Below are 20,873 nucleotides of genomic sequence, written 5' to 3' on the forward strand. Positions count from 1 at the left end.
TGGAACTAAATTAGGATTATAGCCTCCCCCCCCCTCGATTCCATGGAGCAAGACATTGCTTGTAAAACAGTATGACGGGCAACAATGATCCAAAGTCGAATCCGAGGACTTCCACAGAGCGATGGCTCTGATATCTTACTTCAAAAACTGATTCAAGGCAGAAGGTAAACGACAGGCCTCAGTCGCTGCGGCAGAAGTACAATATCGAGATCCAGATACCAACAAGATAATCGGATCCAACGATCAGCTAGCAGAAACAGACATGGAACAAGAAGAGTTTAGTCTCTATGCACTCAAGGAACTACGTCAACTAAAAGGGTTAGGGAGTTCCGCCGGCCAAACTAGTGTTCAGGAATCTAAATTTCTGATCTAGAAGATACAAGTCATTGTACCCCCCGGAAATGGCTGAGAGGTCCTCTCTGTGGCAATGCTATCTAGAGGAGCCCCGATAGTTGGTGTAGATCCCGCCAGAATCAGGTTTCTGACGTTTTTCCTTTGGTATCATGGTATAGATAAGTTACCAATAGCCCTTAACTATATAAAATAATAATAATAATGTCTCTATATTTCAGCCAGATAAAGAACTTATCTAGGTCATATTACTTATGATTGATCTGGACGCAACAATCTAAAGTTCATGCTTAGTCAACACCTGTATGAGCCTCGGTAACCATATCCTTAAATAGAGACTGCGTCCGGCTCTTTAATTCTCACTGATACTCTAAAGCCAGGATCGAATTGTCCGGCATAGCGGTGAGATAGTGGGATATGAGACCTTGTAAAGTAAGTAAGGAGAAACATCTGTATCTGTAAACCGGGCCCGGTCGTCCCGCGCATTCCGTGGTTGCTAGTCCACATTGCAACGGCCAAAACCGAGGGCGGTGGCCCCTGGAAATGGATATTCGTCCGTGTGGACATGCTCACTCCTTAAGCAAAAGCCTGAAAGGGGCGTAGATCATCACTAGGCCCTAGTGCATCTCAGCTGAGCTGAGCGTACAGAGTAAGTACTTTGACATGAAGTACCAGCGCTGGCGAGCTCCAAGGTAGTCATTGGAAGCAGATATCAGCCGTCACACGGATAACTATCACTGTGAATCCGTACCATAGTGACGCTGGCGGTATCGGCGCTGCTGGCATCACACAGCCGTGTCTCCCCCCGTTGTGGCTGGCCTGGCTCGCGTATACGTGGCTGTCTTGCACCAGGCTTCTGCAGCTATCGATGTGCTAAAAATGACGGGCAGGCCGGACAAATTGACAGGTTGATCAGCGAGTTATGCGCTGTTGTGCAGCGAGTTGTGCCAGGCCGGACAAGACGGCGAGACGAGACGGCTTGCACGTTGCTCCGTGTCTTGAGCCTTTGTAGCCTTTATTATTCTTCAGCCAGTCATGTTTCATGTGAAGTCAACCGACAGCCGAGAGACTTTGGCGAAGTGTAACTATTGAACTGCAGAGAAATGCTGTGGCCTGGGTGACTCTCGGTGCATCCGTGAACCTGACTGGCTCTATACTATATACAGCGACGCCCGCTCAGCTGGCTCCCTTTTTTCTCGTCCTGCCTTTATAAGATCTTCGTCGGTACGGAGTATTCGCTGTTCTCTCATTTTAAGATTAAAATAAACTCCTCTTTTCAAGTGCGCAATAAAAATGTTGGCTTTGTCGCTGGGCTGGCTGCTGCTCGGCGGCTTCATCCTCTACAAGTTCTCCCTGTACATCCAGACAACGCTCGCTCGCCGTCGCGCTGCGAAGGAACATGGTTCAAGGCACCGCCGGCGTATCCCGACTTTGACCCTATCTTTGGCCTGGGGCTTGTTCTCGAGGCCATCAAGAGTAACAAGAACGACTCCTTTCTCGAGGATATTCGCAACCGATACCTCAAGTACGGCAACACATTTAGCAGCAAGCTCACCGGCCTACCCAGTACGTATCATATTTGCTATTTTGGTTGTAGACGGGACAGCCCGAGGACTGCAAGTATTTTCGACTTGCGAGCCTGAGAACGTTAAGACGGTGTTTGGCTGTCAAGTTCAACGACTACCCAGCTGCCGCTGCGCCGCAAAGCCCGGCTTCCGCGAGCTCTTTGGTAACGGCGTCTTCACCAACGATGGCGGCGACTGGGAACACTCCAGGGCGATGCTGCGGCCCAACTTTGCGCGGTCCCAGATCGCAGACCTGAACATGTTTGAGCGCCATGTCCGCGAGCTCATCGAGCTGATTCCCACTAACGGCTCGACCGTCGACCTGCAGCCCCTCTTCTTCGGCATGACACTTGACTCTGCCACAGAGTTCCTCTTTGGCGAGTCTGCCAGTACTCTGTCCGGCCACCGCAGCACCGCTCCGAAGGGCGATATCTTTGGCCAGTCATTCGACTTCTGCACCGGCTACATTGGAAAGCGCTTCAGGTTCGGGTTGCCGTCCAGCTGGAGGAGCAAGGAGTACAAGCAGGGCGTAAAGGACGTGCATACCTTTGCAGACCATTATGTCAAGAAGGGCATTGAACGGTACAACTCGCGTGAGAAGACCGGAGAAATTGCTGACGAGTCTGGTCGGTATGTCTTTTTGGACGAGCTGGTCAAAGAGACTCAGGATCCGATGATGCTGAGATCGGAGCTCATGAACATTCTCCTTGCCGGCCGTGATACCACTGCTAGTTTGCTTAGCGTGCTATGGAACACTATATCGAAACGTCAGGATGTATGGGAGAAACTTCAGGCTGAGGTTCAGACGCTTAACGGTCGGGCTCCGTCTTTTGAAGAGATCAAGAACATGAAGTATCTCCGCTTCACCTTAAACGAAGGTGCGTTCGTTTCTTCGTTTTTACCCTTTTAGCCTTTTATATCAGTCTAACAGTAGATATAGTTCTTCGACTTTACCCCGTTGTGCCAGGCAACTCTCGCAGTGCCATCCAGGACACTATCCTCCCGCGCGGTGGCGGCCCAGACGGCCAGTCTCCCGTGTTTGTGCCCAAGGGGACCACTGTCGTATATAGTGCCTACTCCATGCACCGCCGTGCGGACGTCTACGGCCCAGACGCTCTCGAGTTCAAGCCCGAGCGATGGGAGACCCTCCGCCCCGGCTGGGGCTATCTGCCTTTCAACGGCGGTCCCAGAATCTGCCTTGGCCGTATGTATTCTATATTCCTTGCCGTTTCTCTACTCGTATGCTAACAGTTGTGTCTCAGAGCAATTTGCGCTTACCGAAGCTTCCTACGCTACGATTAGAATCATGCAGACCTTCAATAACATTGAGTCAAGGGACTCGCATCCATGGACTGAGCTACTTACCGTCACTTGCTCCAGCAAATATGGTGCTAAGGTGGCCCTGAGCTGATCGATCTTCTTCTGCATTATTGGATATTGGATAGGCGTATATTGGTGGGCACTTGCAAAAGGGTGGCTACTGCGGGTTTGGTTATTCATAAACAATTTGTATATAGCTTCACGTCTATACTCACTATGCTCTTTCACCTCTTCATCCGTTAATTCTTTTATCTCTTCATCTCGTATCAGATACTGTTCAGTTCATTTCATTTCCACCTCATCTCGTCGTTGTCGTTTTTACCTTTTATGTGTTCCCAAACTTATGCAACGAAGCTCTTGATTATATAATCTTTATATAATCAGAAACTTACTGCGGAGGCGAAAAGAAATCGAAGTGAATCGACTCCAAATTCATCACCTTCAACTCAACAGAAACACAGCAGAACGAGATATACTGCCCTGTTGTCATTCACCATGGATGTCGATGCGCCCCTATTCAACCCTGCCAAGAGACGGAAGTTCATGCGCCGACGAGCTGACGATACGAGACCCGAAAACGAAGCAGAAGCGAAGGCATCAACCGTGATTGCGCCCGATACACTGGCAACATCGGCTCCAGATGGCGTGGAAACAGACGAGACGGGAGTCGCTGATATAGTGCGACTTCGCAAGAACAGGGCCAAGAAGGGTGGCATCGAGTTCTCGACGTCCCGTTCGTCACGGAGTGATGCTCTTGTGCCGGCTGCTGAGACTGCGGCCGAGGGCCGGTTAAACGCTATATCAGACAGGTTTGTTGGACACTCAGGTCAAAAAGTCGATGTTGACAAGCATATGTACGCATACCCTTTTCCTGCCGGTTTTCTGTCACCTGTCCTAGCAATGTATTACAAGTGCAATAGCTAACGTGATAAGGATGGCGTTTATAGAGGCTGAGATGGCAAAACGTCGCCATGGGACGTTACCGTCAGAAAACAATGATCCTTCTGATCCTGCAGAGAGCCAGAGCCAGTTACGGCACGGCGCGGAACATACGCCTGCTGCAGACCTACACCTTCCACAGAGGCAGCCTGCAACTCTAGGCAAATTACACGAGATAGATCTCGGACCGGACTCGAAGCTCCAGAACATCGCTAGGACAGAGGCTGCGACCAGGAACCTTGCCAAGGGTGATTCCGCAGCTCCCGAAGACGACGAGACGGTGAACAAAGGCAAACCGACTCGCGGCGGACGGAGGAGACGTAATAGCGAGGATATAATGCGCGATCGACTTGTAGAAGAAGTCTTGCGCGAAAGTAAACGTAAGTTTGTCATATTTTTCTTTGCTTCCTTTTTTTTCACTTGCGGGCGTTTGCCTTTGCACACCCCGCACACTAGCAGGAGGTAGTATGCTAACATAGTTGGGTTGATAAGTCGATGTCTATGAAGAACCCCAGAGCCACCCAGACGAGGACGATCAGGCTGCAGATGATCGAATCGCAGATCAGTTCCGTAGAGACTTCCTAGACGCCATTCACTCGAGAAGACGCGGAGCCCGTACCCGAAACACCAAGACGTCAAAGACGGATGCACCACGTGGACCGAAGCTCGGGGGAAGTCGTAGTGCTAGAGCAGCTATGCGAGAGCAGCAGAGCAAGGCTCAGAAGTAACTTGCGTTCTCCAATAATTATATTGCTCTTCGGGCAAAAAAGGAGGGAAAAGAAGAGACAAGGAGGAGTGGACTCCCCTACCAACCAAGCCAGCAATATGTACTACAACACTGCTCCGTACGGAGTATCGAAGATGCCGAAATGTATATGTATTCCAGACTTGTTTAAGAATGGAGTTCCCCGTTCCCCGTTCCGGTCCTCGAATTCATAAAATTGGAGATGCCTTATTCTACTCGTCAAGTTTGTTCACGGCCTCATCCATGCAGGGTAGACGGCAGAGGGCGGCTCGGAGCCCTTAATTAAAGGCTGCTGGAGTGATTTATGGTATGCCAATGAAGGCATACACCGGAAAAAATCTCCCTTCTCCTAGTTGGCAGGGCCAATCGAACGAACAAACGACGGAAAAGAACGCCGGCAGGCCCTTTTTCCTCAACCCTCAGCGGTTCGACTACGAGAGGGAGTCCAGGCCAGAACCGTCTTGGCCGTGGCTGTGGCTTGTGGTCTAGCTTCCCGCCTGCCCTACGGTGGATCAGACCCGCCAATTTCCCAGGGGTTTTCTTACGTTTCTTAATCCTTAATTCTGGGTGTATCCCGGTCCGTCATTCAGCTCGCATGTTCTTGCAGCTTACCATTTTCTTGCTGTTGGCCTCGTTCGTCCACCAGCAACGTCTTCGAAATATACGACCGAATATACGGAGTATGGTATGTTGGATCGAAACTACTGCACGATCAAAGAGTGACAGATACGCCATGCTCCATACCACTAGCAGCGATGTGATGGTGCCTCTGTGGATACGTGGCGGATGCATGACTGAAGGCCAGCGCGAAAGATGGCCCCCTTAAGCTCCATCATAACGCTGTGAATGTCTTGGTTTGCCAGCAAAAGGGGAACAGTGACGGCCTGCGAGTGGCTGCTCTCTGCATTGGGCCCGCTAAATATTCTTGTCCGGAGAAACGACGTGTTGCCATCCAGGTGCCTCGCTCTCCAATCACCGACGGTTGCTCTGCTCTTCGTCCCCCCAAAGGCCTTTTCAAAGGGCACTCTTGAAACAGTCACCATACCGCATACTTTTCTTGCGACAAGAACAAAAGTCCCTCTCTTGTTTATCTCCGTCTGCCCTTAACCTTCTTTTGTGTCGTCTTTGTGTATATCAGTTTTAGCTGGAAAGCGGTTTTTCTTGATATCAACAACCGCCCTTTTCCCCCCTACCCTTCGTTTCTTCCCCGGTTATGGGCAGTCGGCCAATCGCTTAGCCCCTTAGGGACGCCTATGCTGAACCAGTCTTCGTCTTGTTCTATCGTTTTATCTCATGTTCTTCGCGCGCAAGGATAGAATCAGCACTTTTCATTTTTGACCGTCTTTTGCATCGTACTATGCGGGTTGACCCTGCTAGTCATACAGTCCTTTAGCAAACGCTTTCCCGTCGTTCTCTTGCTTTTCAATACTGTCCTCGCCTCTCGCTTTCTATACATCTCGACTTTCACGTACGCATTTCTCGTCCATCGCTCGGTTACAATCTCCCTCGCCCATCGAAAGTGGCCTGTCGGGGCCGGTCACTCCCCCTTTTGGACCCCTATACGGCTTCGACTCGTTCTTCAGCAGAATGAAGTTCACATCCCTGACCACCGCTGCGTGGGCATTCCTGTCTCTAAACGCCGGACTTACGCTTGCTGGAGATGTGCTGAAGAACAACGGGTTCACCTCTTGCCTCGATAACAGTGACATCAAGATCCAACGGTTGGATTTCGTACTTAACCGCGCAGCAAAGACGGTCACATACGATTTCTTTGGTGTAAACAGCAAAACACAAAATGTTACTGCAACCGTTACGATCGTTGCCTACGGACAGACATTCACTCAGAATCTTGACCCATGTGCGTCGAACACGTTCATAGAGCAACTCTGTCCTGGTATGTATATCCTGCTTTCAACTCAACAGAGGAGGCATAAAATCAGGGGTACTGACAGTTAGTTTAGTGCCTGCTGGTACCTTTAGCGCCAAAGGTGAGCAAACGATTTCGGAGGAGTTTGGAGCGAGGATACCATCTATTGCCTTTGCGGTACCAGACTTGGATGCCGAAGCTACAATGAAATTGAATGGCAAAGATAGCAACAATGAACTCTCTTGCATCCAGTCAACTGTTGGGAATGGAAACTCCCTACACACCCCGATGGTGTCGTATGTTGCCTATGGAATCTCCGGTGCCGCGCTCGCCGTCTCTGGCGTTGGTGCTGCCGGTGCCGCCGCTCACCCAGGAGCCCCTGGCGTAAGTCCATCTTTCGTTCAGGTTATGGGCGTCTTCCAGGCCATTGCAATGAACGGATTACTCAGTGTGGACTATCCTCCCGTCTATCGGAGCTTTACCAAAAACTTTAGCTTCAGCCTCGGCCTTTTCCCCTGGACACAGCTGCAGGTATCTATCGATAGCTTCCGGAATAGCACTGGCGGAAATCTCACGGAAAACAGCGTTGCCTATCTTCAGAGTCTACAGACACATAACAATGCCACGAATGGTACTACTGAGAAACGCTCGCTCGACTTCACATCCCACCACACCCAGCTCGTGGCCCGCGGTATACAGGAGGAAGTCAACAGCCGGCTCAGCGGCATCAAGAAGGGCGTCGAAGAACTCTCCATCCCAGCGGCCAATACATTCATGACTGTTCTAGTGATCTTTGCTATAGTCATCGCTGCAATTGCTGCAGGTATATTGCTGGGGAAGGTCTTGTTGGAGTTCTGGGCGCTCTACGCCACGTTCCCAGAGCGTTTGTCGAACTTTAGACAACATTACTGGGGATTCCTTGCCAGGACTATTACCAACTTGATTCTTCTGCTTTACGGAATTTGGACCCTCTACTGCGTCTTCCAATTCACTCGTGGTGACTCGTGGGCAGCCAAAGCGCTTGCAGCGGTTACCCTTACAGTCTTCACCGCTATCCTTGGATACTTTACTTTCCGCATCTGGTCTCTTGCCCGACGCCTTAAGAAGACTGAGGGAACCGCTTCGGCTCTATTCGAGGATCGGGAAGCCTGGCGCAAGTACAGCCTGTTTTATGATCATTACAAGAAGGATTACTGGTGGATTTTTGTGCCTGTTATCGTTTACCTTTTCGTCCGTGGTTGTGTGATTGCTGGCGGAGATGGACATGGCCTCGTTCAGTCTGCTGGTCAGTTTTTTGTTGAGGCTCTCATGCTTATTCTCCTGCTATGGACCCGTCCTTTCGAAACCAAGTCTGGCCGATGGATCAATATCTCTATACAGGTTGTCCGGGTATTGTCCGTGGGATGCATTATCGTCTTTGTTGACGAGTTCGGCATCTCCAAGACAACCAAGACCGTCACCGGCGTTGCCCTGCTTGCTGTCCAGACTACTCTTGCGGTGATTCTGGGTATCCTTATCTTGATCAATGGTATAATGGCTCTGTTTGGCAAGAACCCGCATCAGGAACGTCACAAGGAAAAACGTAAGCATACTCTTTGCTCCCTTTACCATCAATCACCACTAACATACATGTCCACAGAAAACTTCGACAGAGATCTAGACAACCTAACCCCCCTTGACCCTCGGGATTCCATTCTGCTCAAGCCCAAAGCACACGGGTACATGCAGGATGAGGAAGTTGGCAAGCTAAACCACATCTCCCGCTATGAGCCTTACCATGACACACCGCCATCCAAGCCAAGACACGGCTACAGCGAGAGCACAGACCGACTAGTCCAGCACCGTGGCGGTAGCCCCGAGAGACCACGGAGTGCCGGAAGCGATATATCCTATACGAATCACCCTCACCAACAGAACCAGTCTTTGCTGCGTTAAGGCGTCATCATATTACATTTCCGAAACATTTCCTTACTCATGCATTCCTGCATACTGCCGTCTCTCTCTGCGACAAAAATTTCTCATCTTGCATACATAGCATAGCCGCGCGCCCTCGAACTGAGGTTTCCCCCTGACTCTTGACTCCTGACTCACTTTCTCACTCCCTCCCTCCCTCCCTCTCTCCCTCCCTCCTCGGACCTCTATTGCTTTCACACTCCTTAGCAAATAAACCTATCCTTTCGCTTTAAGTACATAAAGTTCATGCATGTCACCTTTTCTTCTCCTTTGTCTAGCCTGCATCTGCGTCCTGTCATTTCTTCACTGAGGATCACTTCCTCCTTCGCTCCTTAAATCTTTTGCTGTTTTTGTCTATTTTATTGTACGGATCTTCACTTTCTTGCGGTGTGATTATTATTATTAGGGCAATGGTGTTTCCATTAGCCTGTATAAGTGATGACTGTATATCTGAATTTACATATTTGATAAATTTACCTGGAGATCAGCATTGCTGATTGTCGCTTCATTTTTATTCTGCATAGCTTATTATTCTACCTCCATGACCCTCCATGACCCTCCACGACCTCGATATCAGTATATCGAGCAGTAGATCGTTAACATGTCCACGCATTACTTAGGGGTAGATCTGATCTTTTTCGTACAACACATAGAATGTGATTTGAGATTTCATGATTATTCAATAGGTTAAACCGAAACCGTAAATGATAACGTATCTTTAGTTTATCCATGAGCCTATGATACTGATCACATCTATCGCAATACCTGGGGGACATCGATATTGAATTGATATGGAGTGTAGGCATTTGGTTATAGTAACTAGTGGTTATATCTAGATAGGCAGGTAGTTTTCTGTTGATGACGTAACTTGGCGTTGAAAAGTCGGCTGCGGCTCAACACGCGACTTTTTGACCTCCTTCGTTGACGCCGTGAACACTGAAAGATACCAGACAAGGCAGCGTTGCTATTCGCAGCCATGGATCAGCCTGAGGATACATCTATGGACCTAGATGGCGATGATTCAGAGTACGAATATGAATATGAGTATGACCCTTTTGAAACAGAGGTACGTGAGGCCGCAGCTTACGTTGGACTGGTTGCTAACAGATGTAAATGTAGACAGTGTATGTTAACCTCGAACTATCCTCGGTTAACGGGCTCATACGGCCACCGAGAAAGCGATCATCTACTTCGACTCCAATCCACTCTCCAATTGACCCCTCCATGACACCGTCAATGGATGGTGATGGAGGGCAAGATCACAACGACCAAGAGCAAGAGTCACAAAGCCGAGTCCAGATAATGGACCTTCACTCCTCCAACCCAATAATTTCATATGGCAACCAGATATTTAGCTGTTCCTGGGCGGATATGATAGGAACCGAGCTGATGTTCACACGATCATCCGAGAGACTGCCCAGCTCAACCCCCCCGCTCTGGCGAAACGAAGAAGACAACAGTGAGCTCCTCAGCGCCAGCCGGGTGAGAATCGTGGGCCAAAAAGCCAATCTAATATCCAGCGCGGGCGGCCACAGCCAAAGCGTGTTCGGCAATGATCTGGGTGACGCATCCAGGATGGCAGTGAGTAACCAGGCACGATTCCTGGCGCGGTTGGCGAAGGCAAAACATGCCAGGGGCGAAACCGATGCTGTCAGGACTGTGTTTCCATTAAAAAAGAGTCAAATTCAAGGGGAAAAGATTGCGGGGTGGAACAGGGTTGAAGCGGCTGTTGCGGAGGCTGAGAGGTTGAATAAGTTGGCGCTCGAAGGTGATGGGGATGCACTGCAGGCGTTGGAGCGGATGTACGCTGAGCGGAGCGGCAGTGGCCAGGTTTCGAACCAGGATAGTCGTGGGTCTGGGGTGCAGACGGGATCTACAACGCCTACGGCCAGTGAGCCTGCAGGCTCCTGACGCGGCCCTTTTGGGTTTTGAGGAATCTTTTCTGGACAGCCCTATGACTACTCGACTGCGTTGGGCATTGATTTCAATAGCCAGCTACGAATCCATTTCGGGCTTGAGAAAATACGGCTATTTGAGGATAATCCATAAAAAAATAATTATCTGTCATTGACGTCGCAGACACTGCATACCCAGTCAGGAGGCCATGTGTTCAGACTGACGGATGAGAAAGAAAAGAAGCAAGCAGACTGTTATACTGTGGCTGAGTATTGTGTTGAAGAAACAAAAGCAATATAGGAAACAAGGAGCTCGCTGAAAAACAGTATGAGAAAGAGAAAGACCTGAAGAAACCAGCTCGTTGGGCAGGGATATCAAGAGAAGGAAGAAAAAAAAAAAGAGAAAAGAAAAGAAGCTGAAAGCCATCTAAACAAACAACTCCGTTCTATCCCGACCCAGATGCGAATTAAGATTATAATTGCGAAAGGAAAAGAAAGAAAAAGCAGCTGAAAGGTTGAACATTTGGTCATCGACCGTGTACCCGAAATGTGAGGACGGGGGACATATCATTTTGATTCGTCCAGGTTGTTTGTCCAATTAGACTCTACCTCCAGCTGGTTGAGGCGGAGGGAAAGCCGACTGGTGATGGAGGAGGTGGAGGTGGGTGCTCGAAGTCGTTGTTACCAGCAGAGATATACTTTGGCTGGCTGGAGGAGGATTGCATGGCCCTCTGGATGTCGAGGCTGAGCGTGGAGACCGAGAGCTGCTTCGAGCTTGAGCTGGTTGAGCTGGCACCGGTGCTTGAGAAAGGATGCATGGTGTGAGGCAGCGAGGAATGAGGAGACTGAGTCATGGTTGAAGCCATTTGGAGATTTTTATTTGGGTGGTTATGGTATTGGCCGAAGATATATTTGATTGATGGAAGGGGATCCTGCCCGTTGGTATTTGGCTGAAGAGAATGATATCTTGCAAACGAAAGTTCTCGACGATCAACGAGGTGACGAATGTATTGATTGATAGACTGGACTGATGGTTGTCTGGTAGCTATTGCTTGTTTAATAGCTGGCCGGCTAAGTGAGGCTATATAACTCTGTTCTTAGATTCCAGGTTTCAGCGTCCCAAAAAATGCGGAGAAAGAAAAGTCTGGGGAAGAGAAAGAGAAGGGAAGAAGAAAAGAAGAAATTCCCAGAGAAGCGGAAGAGACAAAGCTTTAAATACCAAAGCTGGAAGAAATAAATAACGCCAGGGAGAAGAAAAAGATAAGCCTGCAAGGTAATTATTGCAATAATAAAAAAAGGGGGACGGATGAGGCAGACGAACCAACACGCAAGTTCCGTCGCAAGAAGCGCTTCTCTCGTTTCCTCCCAGAAGTACCCTTGGTAAGGCATCTCCATCAAGTAATGAAAATAAAATAAAAAAAAAAAAAAACAAGAGAACATAAGAGACGAAGAAGCAAAAAGATGAAACACGGCAACCTGCTCCGTCCATGGACTTTTCTAGAGTCGGATACTCCGTACTTGAGAACTAGCGAGCGAGTCAGCAAGGTACGGACTTTGCCATCCAGGTAGGAATCAGTAGCCATGCTGACTAGCTCGCGATGCGCAGAACTAGACCAGGGCAGCAGACAAGGTCCTCAAGGGCATTGGAGGTGAAATGTAATAATAGTGAATAATAAAAACTACGGTTCAAACGGAGGATGTGACCAAGTCCGGACGTTCCGCCCAGCGCGTCTTTTCCATGACTGGCTGAGGTGAGGATACGAGGAGGGATTTATATTTTTAATTTATATTTGCTCTGCGAGGGCTGCTGAATTGTATGGATTGAGTGGATGGATGCAGTGTGTGTGGTGGTGTAGTTGTATAATACTCATGTATGGCTGCTGAGGCTGGATTTGGTTGCGCAGTATCCGGTTGGCTACCAAGTCCAGCTCCCGTCAGCCCGCAAGCCCGCCAGCCCGTCAGCCTGTCAGCCCGTCGACCGGTCCGAACGTGGTGTCAGGGATGAAGAAGGGGGCGAAGGCGAGGCAGAGGACAAGACATGACAAGACAAGACAAGAAGAGACGAGAGATGGGGGAAAGAAAAGAAAAGAAGACGAGAGACGGACGGCAGAGCCAACCGGTTGCTGGGGTTTCCCCAGTTTTCACCCTTTTGTTTGAGGAGGCGTTGGTTACATCGTCAGGGGGGAAAAAGGAGATGGAGCGTACGGGGGAAAGGGAGAAAGGGACAGGAGAAAAGGGAGTAAGTAAGTGCTTTGAGTACTCCGTAGACGTTCGCCTTTCTGTCTGTCTTCAGCCTTCCGTCTCCTGTAAGTAGAAGCGGGAGGATGCTGGGGATGTCAATGCAATTGCGTGATGGGGGGGAGGATACGCCCTATGTACTCAATCGTGCATGTATCCGTACATGGAAGAAGGAAGAAAAAAGACCGACTGGTGGTGATTCGGCCTGCATATGCGTATGTACACTTAACTTCCGGGGGCCAGGCTTCTAGCTGGGCGATCAAGGTACGATTTGACGGGAACAAGGCAATCTTGTTGAGGTTGGACCTGCGACTGCTCTGTAAACGACAGATCGTACTATTAAGTCTCGAGGCTTCAATAGTCCATAGATGAGCTCGAGCTACCCCAGAGTGATCTACTTTTGCGGAGGTGATGAATAAAGAAGACTGCTCTGGGGTGCATCGAGGAGGGAGTGAGGAGAGAAAGAAAGAAAGACGTTGACGGTGTGACAGCAGATGAATGAAGTGTTGGGGGCTCTTTTTAAGTATGTGTCTATATGTCCGTCCCGTGTGGACAAACGGCCAACCGATCAACTGCCGGCCAACAAAAGTAACTAGAATAAAAGAAAAAAAGGGACAACAACAAACGAGACAGGCCTGGAACAGGTCGCTATCCGTAAGTGAGCTGGCCAGCCTGCGGTCTCGTTGTCTCTGATCGGTAAGTCGCTGTCTTTGATCGGTAAGTCATTGTCTGTCTGGATCGCCCGAGAGACCTGTCTTTGTTGAGGAACGACGGTTGAAAGCTTCCCTCGACAGTGCCCCTGGTGAAACAGATCAGCAGACAGGAAGACGACGACGACGGCCAAACTAAACCAACCAACACGCCGCCGTCGAAGCGAGGAAGGTCTAGAGTCGCCTCTCGCCGTCAGCTGCGAAGGATCTTGCCTGCTCGTGGGCTTCTCACCGTCTCCGCAAGCCTGTCTGTCTAAGCAATAGTCGTAATACTATTCATCCATAGTCCTGGCTGGCTCCAGCGTATACTCCGTAGCGGCCAGACAGCAGCCCACAGTGGACGGCGAGCACGGTGTGTTTGACATCGACGGCGACGGCAAAAGAGAGAGGGAGAAAGATTACTGTGTCATGCGGCCTGGATCGTCCCACTGCCTGGCCTGTCGGAGAATTAACGCGACAAGGCGAGTTTGAGAGCAACGCCCGCGGCCTTCGTCTCTGCATCCCCATCTCCATCCCCATCGTCACTCCGCGTCGCTCTCTTTGCATCGACTTTTTTTGTCGCTTTCGATGCGATGAGGTCGAAAAAAGCAAAAAAGCTAAAAGTCTAGATGCTTAATAAGCATGGAAAAGTCACGGGGCGCTGATTTTTTCACGACACATGACTGCTTAGTCACCATGGCTTAAGTCAGGTGCGCTCAGCTTGTCCCGACGCTTTCCGTCTTTCCGCCGCCGGCGCTTCGCTGTTGCCTCCGCTAGCCGCCCCACGCGAAACTGCTTATTAAGGCGAGCTCTACCGCCCGTTGCTCCTGCCCTTTTTTACTTGCCCCTCCTCCCCCCGACTTTACCTCAACCTCAACTTCACGACTTCACCTTTTCTCCATCTCTCACCTTCACCTTCACCTGCCCGCTATCCCATGGCTGCGTGCTCTACACAGTCCCCCATCTCGCTGCTCCTATAGCTGCAATTCGATTTATAGACTTGAGACAACGACGATAGACAGAAAAAAGGAGACGTTTTAAAAGAACCAAACACAACCAGACCGCAAAAGATGTCGGACTCTCCCCAGAACGGCTCTGGCACGCCTACGGGCTTCCAGCGTCCTCTGAACAAGCAGCTGGAAACCGTTGTGCGCACCCCAGGCCGCCAGCCATCTCCCCAGCCCACCCATCTCGGTATCCCTGGAGGCCCTCACCGTGTCCTGGCCGAGCAGGGCCCCGGCTACGTGGCAGCCAAGTTCGAGGGCAAGGAGGCACAGATGCTTGCCGGTACGTGACAATAGGAGCTCAATTGGAATTGTTGAATACATTCAAAATGTGTATTGTTCTGAAACTGTCCGAATACTAACGCGGGGTTGCACACAGTGTCCGAGCAATTGGAGAACAATGGCTTCATTCCATACGAATTCGTGGCCTCCGAGACAAATTGGTTCTACAACCTGCTCGGAATTGACGACATGTACTTCCAGACCGAGACCGTCGAAGTCATTGCCAGCCATATCCTCTCCCTCTATGCTGCTAAGGTGGCTGCCTACGCCCGTGACGACAAGCGGCTAGAGATCAGACTCGACAAGGAGGCCGAGGACCACGCCGTCTACATCGACACCAGCAGACCCGGCATTACTACCACTGATGGCCCCCGCTACGAGCAGCGTATCGATGAGAAGTACATCAACGGAGCTACAGCTACCGACAGCTTCCGCGTCGAGACCTTCCGCTCCTCCAGCCCACTGCCAGACAACAGCGAGCAGCAGCTCCGCTGCTACTTTGTCTACAAGTGTCAATTCGCCAACCCCAACCCTGACCCCGAGGAGACCAACATTGAGGTCGTCGGTGACAAGCTCTTCCTGCAGAAGGCTACCGAAAACACCAAGGCGATCTACCAGGAGCTCCTAATCAATGCCGTTGCCCGCTCCGGCCCCGTCATCAAGATGTTTGAGATCGAAGGCAGCCGCGAGAAGAGACTCGTTATTGCCTACCGTCAGGGCTCTGCCATGGGCTTCTTCTCTGCCCTCTCGGATCTGTACCACTACTACCGCCTTACCAGCTCCCGCAAGTACCTCGAGAACTTCTCCAACGGCATTACCATCGTGTCTCTCTACCTCCGCCCAATTCCTGGCTCCGAGACCTCCAGCAGACACCCTCCAATTGAGGCTGCTGTCCACCAGATCCTCAAGGAAATCTCCCTCCTCTACTGTATCCCCCAGAACAAGTTCCAGAGCCACTTCATCAGCGGCCGTTTGAGCTTGCAGGAGACCATCTATGCTCACTGCGTCTGGGTCTTCGTCCAGCAGTTCCTCAACCGTCTCGGCTCTGAGTACACCTCGCTCGCCGCCATCTTGGACTCGAGCAACAGTGCACATGCTGAGCTGCTTTCCAAGCTTAAGAAGCGCCTCCGTTCCGAGACCTTCACCTCCGACTACATCCTCGAGATCATCCACAAGTACCCCGATCTCATCCACAGACTCTACCTCAACTTCGCCAACACTCACTACGTCCAGACTAGAGGCGAGGCCCAGGATGATTTCCTCCCAACCCTCAGTTACCTGCGTCTGCAGGTCGATGAGGTTCTTAATGCCGAACAATTGAAGGAGCTTGTCTCCAAGACCGTCGTTAGTGAGAACGACAGAATGGTCATGCAGTCCTTCCTCACCTTCAACGCCGCCGTCCTTAAGACCAACTTCTACACCCCCACCAAGGTCGCCCTCAGCTTCCGTCTCAGCGCGGACTTCCTCCCCAAGCATGAATACCCAGACCCTCTGTACGGCATGTTCATCATCATCAGCTCAGAATTCCGTGGCTTCCACCTCAGATTCCGAGACATCGCCCGTGGTGGTATCCGTATTGTCAAGTCCCGCGACAAGGAGGCCTACGCTATCAACGCTCGCTCTCTGTTCGACGAGAACTACAACCTCGCAAACACTCAGCAGCGCAAGAACAAGGATATTCCCGAGGGCGGTGCCAAGGGTGTCCTGCTTCTAGATGTCAACCACCAGGACAAGGTCGCTGTCGCTTTCCACAAATATATTGACAGTATCCTTGATCTCCTCCTTCCACCAGTCAGCCCTGGAATCAAGGACCCCATCGTCGACCTCCACGGTCAGGATGAGATCCTCTTCATGGGTCCCGACGAGAACTCTGCTCCTCTCGTTAACTGGGCCACTGAGCATGCTCGCAAGCGTGGTGCTCCATGGTGGAAGTCCTTCTTCACTGGAAAGAGCCCTAAGCTCGGTGGTATCCCCCACGACCGTTTCGCTATGACCACCTTGTCTGTGCGTGAGAACGTCGAGGGTATCTACCGCAAGATGGGCATTGACCAGACCAAGGTCCGTATGTTCCAGACTGGTGGACCTGATGGAGATCTCGGTTCCAACGGTATCTTGCTCGGAAAGGAGCAGTACGTTGCCATTTGTTGACGGATCTGGTGTTCTCGCTGACCCCAACGGCCTCGATCGCGAGGAGCTCACTCGTCTTGCTCACACCAGAAAGATGATTTGCGAATACGACGCCTCCAAGCTGTCCAAGGACGGATACCGTGTTCTTTGCGACGACAGTAACGTCACTCTCCCATCCGGCGAGGTCGTTAACAACGGTACTGCCTTCCGCAACACCTACCACCTTCGCCCTGGTAACTACGACATCTTCGTTCCCTGCGGTGGCCGTCCAGAGTCCATCAACCTTAACAATGTTTCCAGCCTCATCGTCGATGGCAAGTCCGTTGTTCCATTCATCGTTGAGGGTGCCAACCTTTTCGTCACCCAGGACTCCAAGCTCCGTCTCGAGAAGGCCGGGTGTGTCATCTACAAGGATGCTTCTTCCAACAAGGGTGGTGTCACCTCCTCCTCCCTTGAGGTCCTTGCTTCCCTCTCCTTCGACGATGCCGGTTTCACAGAACACATGTGTGTCGCCAAGGACGGTACCCCACCACCATTCTACGATGCCTACGTCCGCGAGGTCCAGGAGACCATCAAGCGCAATGCTCGCTTGGAGTTCGAGGCTATCTGGAGGGAGAACGAGCTCACCGGCACTCCCCGCAGCGTGCTCAGTGACACTCTCAGTCTAGCCATCACCCAGCTTGACGAAGAGCTGCAGAAGTCCGAACTCTGGGATAACATTCCTCTCCGCAAGGCTACCCTGAAGGATGCTCTTCCTAAGCTTCTCATTGAGAAGATTGGCCTGGAGACTCTTTTGGAGCGCGTAAGTGTAACCCTTTCTAGTGACTGATTGTTTGACTGTTGCTAATAATCCTTTTTAGATTCCTGACAACTACCTCCGATCCATCTTCGGTAGTTACCTTGCCAGCCGCTTCGTGTATGAATACGGCCCCAACCCCAGCCAGTTTGCCTTCTTTGACTTGTAAGTTTACCTCCGCCTGCAAAATAAGCTTATGCATAGCCCGAATACTAATCTCCTGTCTAGCATGGGCAAGCGTATGCCAAAGGAGGAGAACTAGAGTGTCTCGCTCCCAACACGGCACAGCAGAAGGGCGCGGTCCAATCCCCGTTTCCTTTTTGGATAAATGTACAAGACCAAATAAAAAAAAGAACCCTGATGTGTTTTCCTTCCATTTTCTCTTCCCTTAACGAGCCCCCGTCCCGCCCTGCCACTCCTTATCACGACCCGAATCGAAACTAGAAACAACCCCCCCGAAAACATAAAAAAGCAAATCAATCATGAAGCAACCCAGAAAAGGAAAAGATTAAGACTTTGGTTTTTATTTTTTTATTTTTCTACACACAAAAGAAATGAATAGCACACGCTGTCGATGTACATGTTGACATTTGTTTGAATTTACTTTGCCGCCATTCCCTGGATTCGACGGTATACACGACACATACTCACCCATATGCACCAAACGAGCCGGGACCAAAAAAGAAACCCAGAATATAACTAAACGATAACAGTTCTTCGTACGGTACTTAGAGAATAAAAGCTTCAGGAGCTAAAGTTTCACCCCTCTGCTTCCCAGATCAAGAGGGGAACATCTGCTGAAATTTCTTCCCCTGCTAAACTTCCCGTCCCGAAAAAGCTAACTATAAATAGTAATTCGGCAATTGACTTGATGACGTGATGTCATAATCGGAAAACTCAGCGTTTGCCCCTTTTCCGAAACTCAACCTTGATTGTCCAGAAATAATACAAGCAGCCCGATGCCACATTATACCAACGGGCCCTATATGATGACTAGTTTGTTATACATGATACGTGATAGGAAATATGAAGTCGCTAGCAAACTCGAGCCATGCTAGACTTGAGCACTGCGGAATAGTTCCGTTTCATTGCTGCCTCCCGCATGCCCACAAGTTGAAGTTTGATGAACTGGGCAGATACGAGAACGACTTTCGGTGAGATAAATGGCTCATACCTAAGAATGTATGTGAAACGGGGCTGTGGTGGGCTTAATATTAGATCGTGTTAGGCGATCGCTGTATTATTACCTGGGAAAAGGTGAGATGGTGGAGACAAGAGGTTTGAAAGGCTGATGTCAGACACCATCGTTTGGCCTGAAATTGCGAAATTAGCATGGAGGTCCTTGACACGACTTTATTTCCGGAAAGCCGCTTGTGCTTTGTGAACTGGTCTCACGAACCTCTTTGGATCCATCTTATGTCCAGGCATAAATTATTACTGATGGTGCCACCAGGGTTTACTAATTTAGTATCCAGTAGGTGTGGGCTTCCATGCATAGTTACGTGTATTCTACCAAGAAAGCAACATCAGACATCCAAGACCTAAGATAAGGTCTACGTATAAAGCCTTTTTTATATATTTTCAATAAACAATCTCTAGTCAACCAGGCTTGGATACGATTACTTCATCTCAATAGCAGTCTCTATCTGCCGTGTCGCCGTCTCCTGTCCCGTCTTGACGTGCTGTTCCGTCGTAGCTTGCCCAGGCTTCTTCCACAGGCTCCCTTTCATTGCATCTGGAACTTCAATTATCAAGCTTAGCACCAAAGCTACTGCACACAGTATGATGCATGAGTAGTATACGCTCTGGTAGCCAACCAGGCTGAGTTCTCCTGCCTTGCCGTCACCGTACTGTTTGTTAATACCATCAGCAACAGCTGTGAGTACTGCGAGACCCAGAACACTTCCTCCCACCTGGAGAGCAACGTTAAACACACCCGCTACTACCCCCTGGTCACTCTTGCTTGCACTGGACACTACCACGAAATTTGCAGTAATATATACCACGCCTAGACCGGCGATATATAAGATCATGCCGGGGAAAGTGAAGCGCCAATATGATGTCTCACTGGTGATAAAGCTGAACAATACCACTCCGGGGATGCAAAGGGCCCAGCCAATAACGAACATAGCTCGGGCACCTAGTATGGGGACCAAACGGCCCGCAATCGTGTTGGTGACCAAAGCAGAGATGCCGACAGGTAGGAAGAGGAGAGAAGTGTGTAGAGGTGAGGATCCATATGATTGGATTTGGAGAGTAAGGAAATAGGAGCATGCCTGGCGGACGGCATATGTTGCCACGGCTAGGAGCAGCGTGAAGGTGAAACTTGGACGAAAGAGGCGAGGGTTGATCAAAGCCTGGGATGCTCGAGATTCGTGCAACACAAACAATAGGAGTAGCAAAGTTGAGATCACCAAGGTGGAGATGATCGATGGTGAGCTCCAGCCTGCCGTATTGGCGGAGGTGAGTGCGTAAGTCAGTAGGAGCAGGCTAGGGACTCCTAGACAGATTCCAAGCACATCGAAACGAATTAGGCGTGCTTTGATAGACTGGAACAGCTTCTTCTCCTCTTGTTCCTCATTTATGGATTCACGAGCAGCAGGTGAACGAGCCGTCTTAGCTCGAGGAAGGAAGATATGGGCTGTTGGTACAACAATGGCAGAAAGAATGAGAGATATCCAGAAAATCCAGCGCCAGCTGATGAGGGCCGTCAGAACACCACCTAGGATGAGGCCGACAATGAATCCCACGCTGCCTGCTGCGGCCCAGAAACCTAGAGCTTTCGCCCGCTCCGCGGGTGAGGGAAAGTAGATCGCGACATGAGCCTGAGCAGAAGGGATGGTGAATCCAGCACCAATTCCCTGAAAAGCGCGGGCAATGACCAGAGCTGTGAAGGTGGGCGCGAGTGCGGAAAAAAGCGTGAAGAGGGAAAAGAAATAAGAGCCAAAAAGGAGGACACGACGGGACCAAAAATATTCACCACCTCGACCTCCGAGGATGAGAAAACTCCCACACTAAGACTTGCCAGTGTTTTGTATACTTATTATTAATGCATGAATTAATTGGAAGATGAAGAAGAACCGACAAAGGCATAAGCCTGAT

The 20,873-nt window shown here is 50.2% G+C and overlaps 7 protein-coding genes across 7 annotated transcripts; 5 read left to right on the plus strand and 2 right to left on the minus strand.

The window, feature by feature from the left end:
* Positions 1 to 1,644: 1,644 nt before the first annotated feature.
* MGYG_08184 (hypothetical protein) lies at positions 1,645 to 3,327 on the plus strand (the record flags this gene model as incomplete). Its single annotated transcript, XM_003169957.1, has 3 exons — positions 1,645 to 2,794; positions 2,857 to 3,120; positions 3,179 to 3,327. The coding sequence occupies 3 exons, from the start codon at positions 1,645 to 1,647 to the stop codon at positions 3,325 to 3,327; spliced, it is 1,563 nt and encodes a 520-aa protein (XP_003170005.1).
* A 404-nt stretch (positions 3,328 to 3,731) lies between these two features.
* On the plus strand, positions 3,732 to 4,903 carry MGYG_08185 (hypothetical protein; the record flags this gene model as incomplete). The annotated part of the gene is made up of 3 exons (XM_003169958.1): positions 3,732 to 4,090; positions 4,170 to 4,555; positions 4,668 to 4,903. 3 exons carry the CDS (start codon positions 3,732 to 3,734, stop codon positions 4,901 to 4,903), a joined length of 981 nt encoding a protein of 326 aa, XP_003170006.1.
* A 1,604-nt stretch (positions 4,904 to 6,507) lies between these two features.
* On the plus strand, positions 6,508 to 8,722 carry MGYG_08186 (DUF907 domain-containing protein; the record flags this gene model as incomplete). The annotated part of the gene is made up of 3 exons (XM_003169959.1): positions 6,508 to 6,814; positions 6,882 to 8,369; positions 8,427 to 8,722. 3 exons carry the CDS (start codon positions 6,508 to 6,510, stop codon positions 8,720 to 8,722), a joined length of 2,091 nt encoding a protein of 696 aa, XP_003170007.1.
* Positions 8,723 to 9,716: 994 nt separating this feature from the next.
* MGYG_08187 (hypothetical protein) lies at positions 9,717 to 10,651 on the plus strand (the record flags this gene model as incomplete). Its single annotated transcript, XM_003169960.1, has 2 exons — positions 9,717 to 9,806; positions 9,860 to 10,651. The coding sequence occupies 2 exons, from the start codon at positions 9,717 to 9,719 to the stop codon at positions 10,649 to 10,651; spliced, it is 882 nt and encodes a 293-aa protein (XP_003170008.1).
* Positions 10,652 to 11,240: 589 nt separating this feature from the next.
* On the minus strand, positions 11,241 to 12,218 carry MGYG_08188 (hypothetical protein; the record flags this gene model as incomplete). Its single annotated transcript, XM_003169961.1, has 3 exons — positions 11,241 to 11,680; positions 11,957 to 12,024; positions 12,154 to 12,218. The coding sequence occupies 3 exons, from the start codon at positions 12,216 to 12,218 to the stop codon at positions 11,241 to 11,243; spliced, it is 573 nt and encodes a 190-aa protein (XP_003170009.1).
* A 2,414-nt stretch (positions 12,219 to 14,632) lies between these two features.
* Positions 14,633 to 18,212, plus strand: MGYG_08189 (NAD-specific glutamate dehydrogenase; the record flags this gene model as incomplete). Its single annotated transcript, XM_003169962.1, has 5 exons — positions 14,633 to 14,849; positions 14,946 to 16,977; positions 17,066 to 17,777; positions 17,836 to 17,936; positions 18,000 to 18,212. The coding sequence occupies 5 exons, from the start codon at positions 14,633 to 14,635 to the stop codon at positions 18,031 to 18,033; spliced, it is 3,096 nt and encodes a 1,031-aa protein (XP_003170010.1). The 3' UTR covers positions 18,034 to 18,212.
* A 1,178-nt stretch (positions 18,213 to 19,390) lies between these two features.
* Positions 19,391 to 20,864, minus strand: MGYG_08190 (hypothetical protein; the record flags this gene model as incomplete). Its single annotated transcript, XM_003169963.1, has 2 exons — positions 19,391 to 20,632; positions 20,853 to 20,864. 2 exons carry the CDS (start codon positions 20,862 to 20,864, stop codon positions 19,391 to 19,393), a joined length of 1,254 nt encoding a protein of 417 aa, XP_003170011.1.
* Positions 20,865 to 20,873: the final 9 nt, after the last annotated feature.

The sequence above is a fragment of the Nannizzia gypsea genome, genomic scaffold (assembly GCF_000150975.2).
Source record: "Nannizzia gypsea CBS 118893 supercont1.8 genomic scaffold, whole genome shotgun sequence".
In the NCBI taxonomy this organism is placed as follows: domain Eukaryota; kingdom Fungi; phylum Ascomycota; class Eurotiomycetes; order Onygenales; family Arthrodermataceae; genus Nannizzia; species Nannizzia gypsea.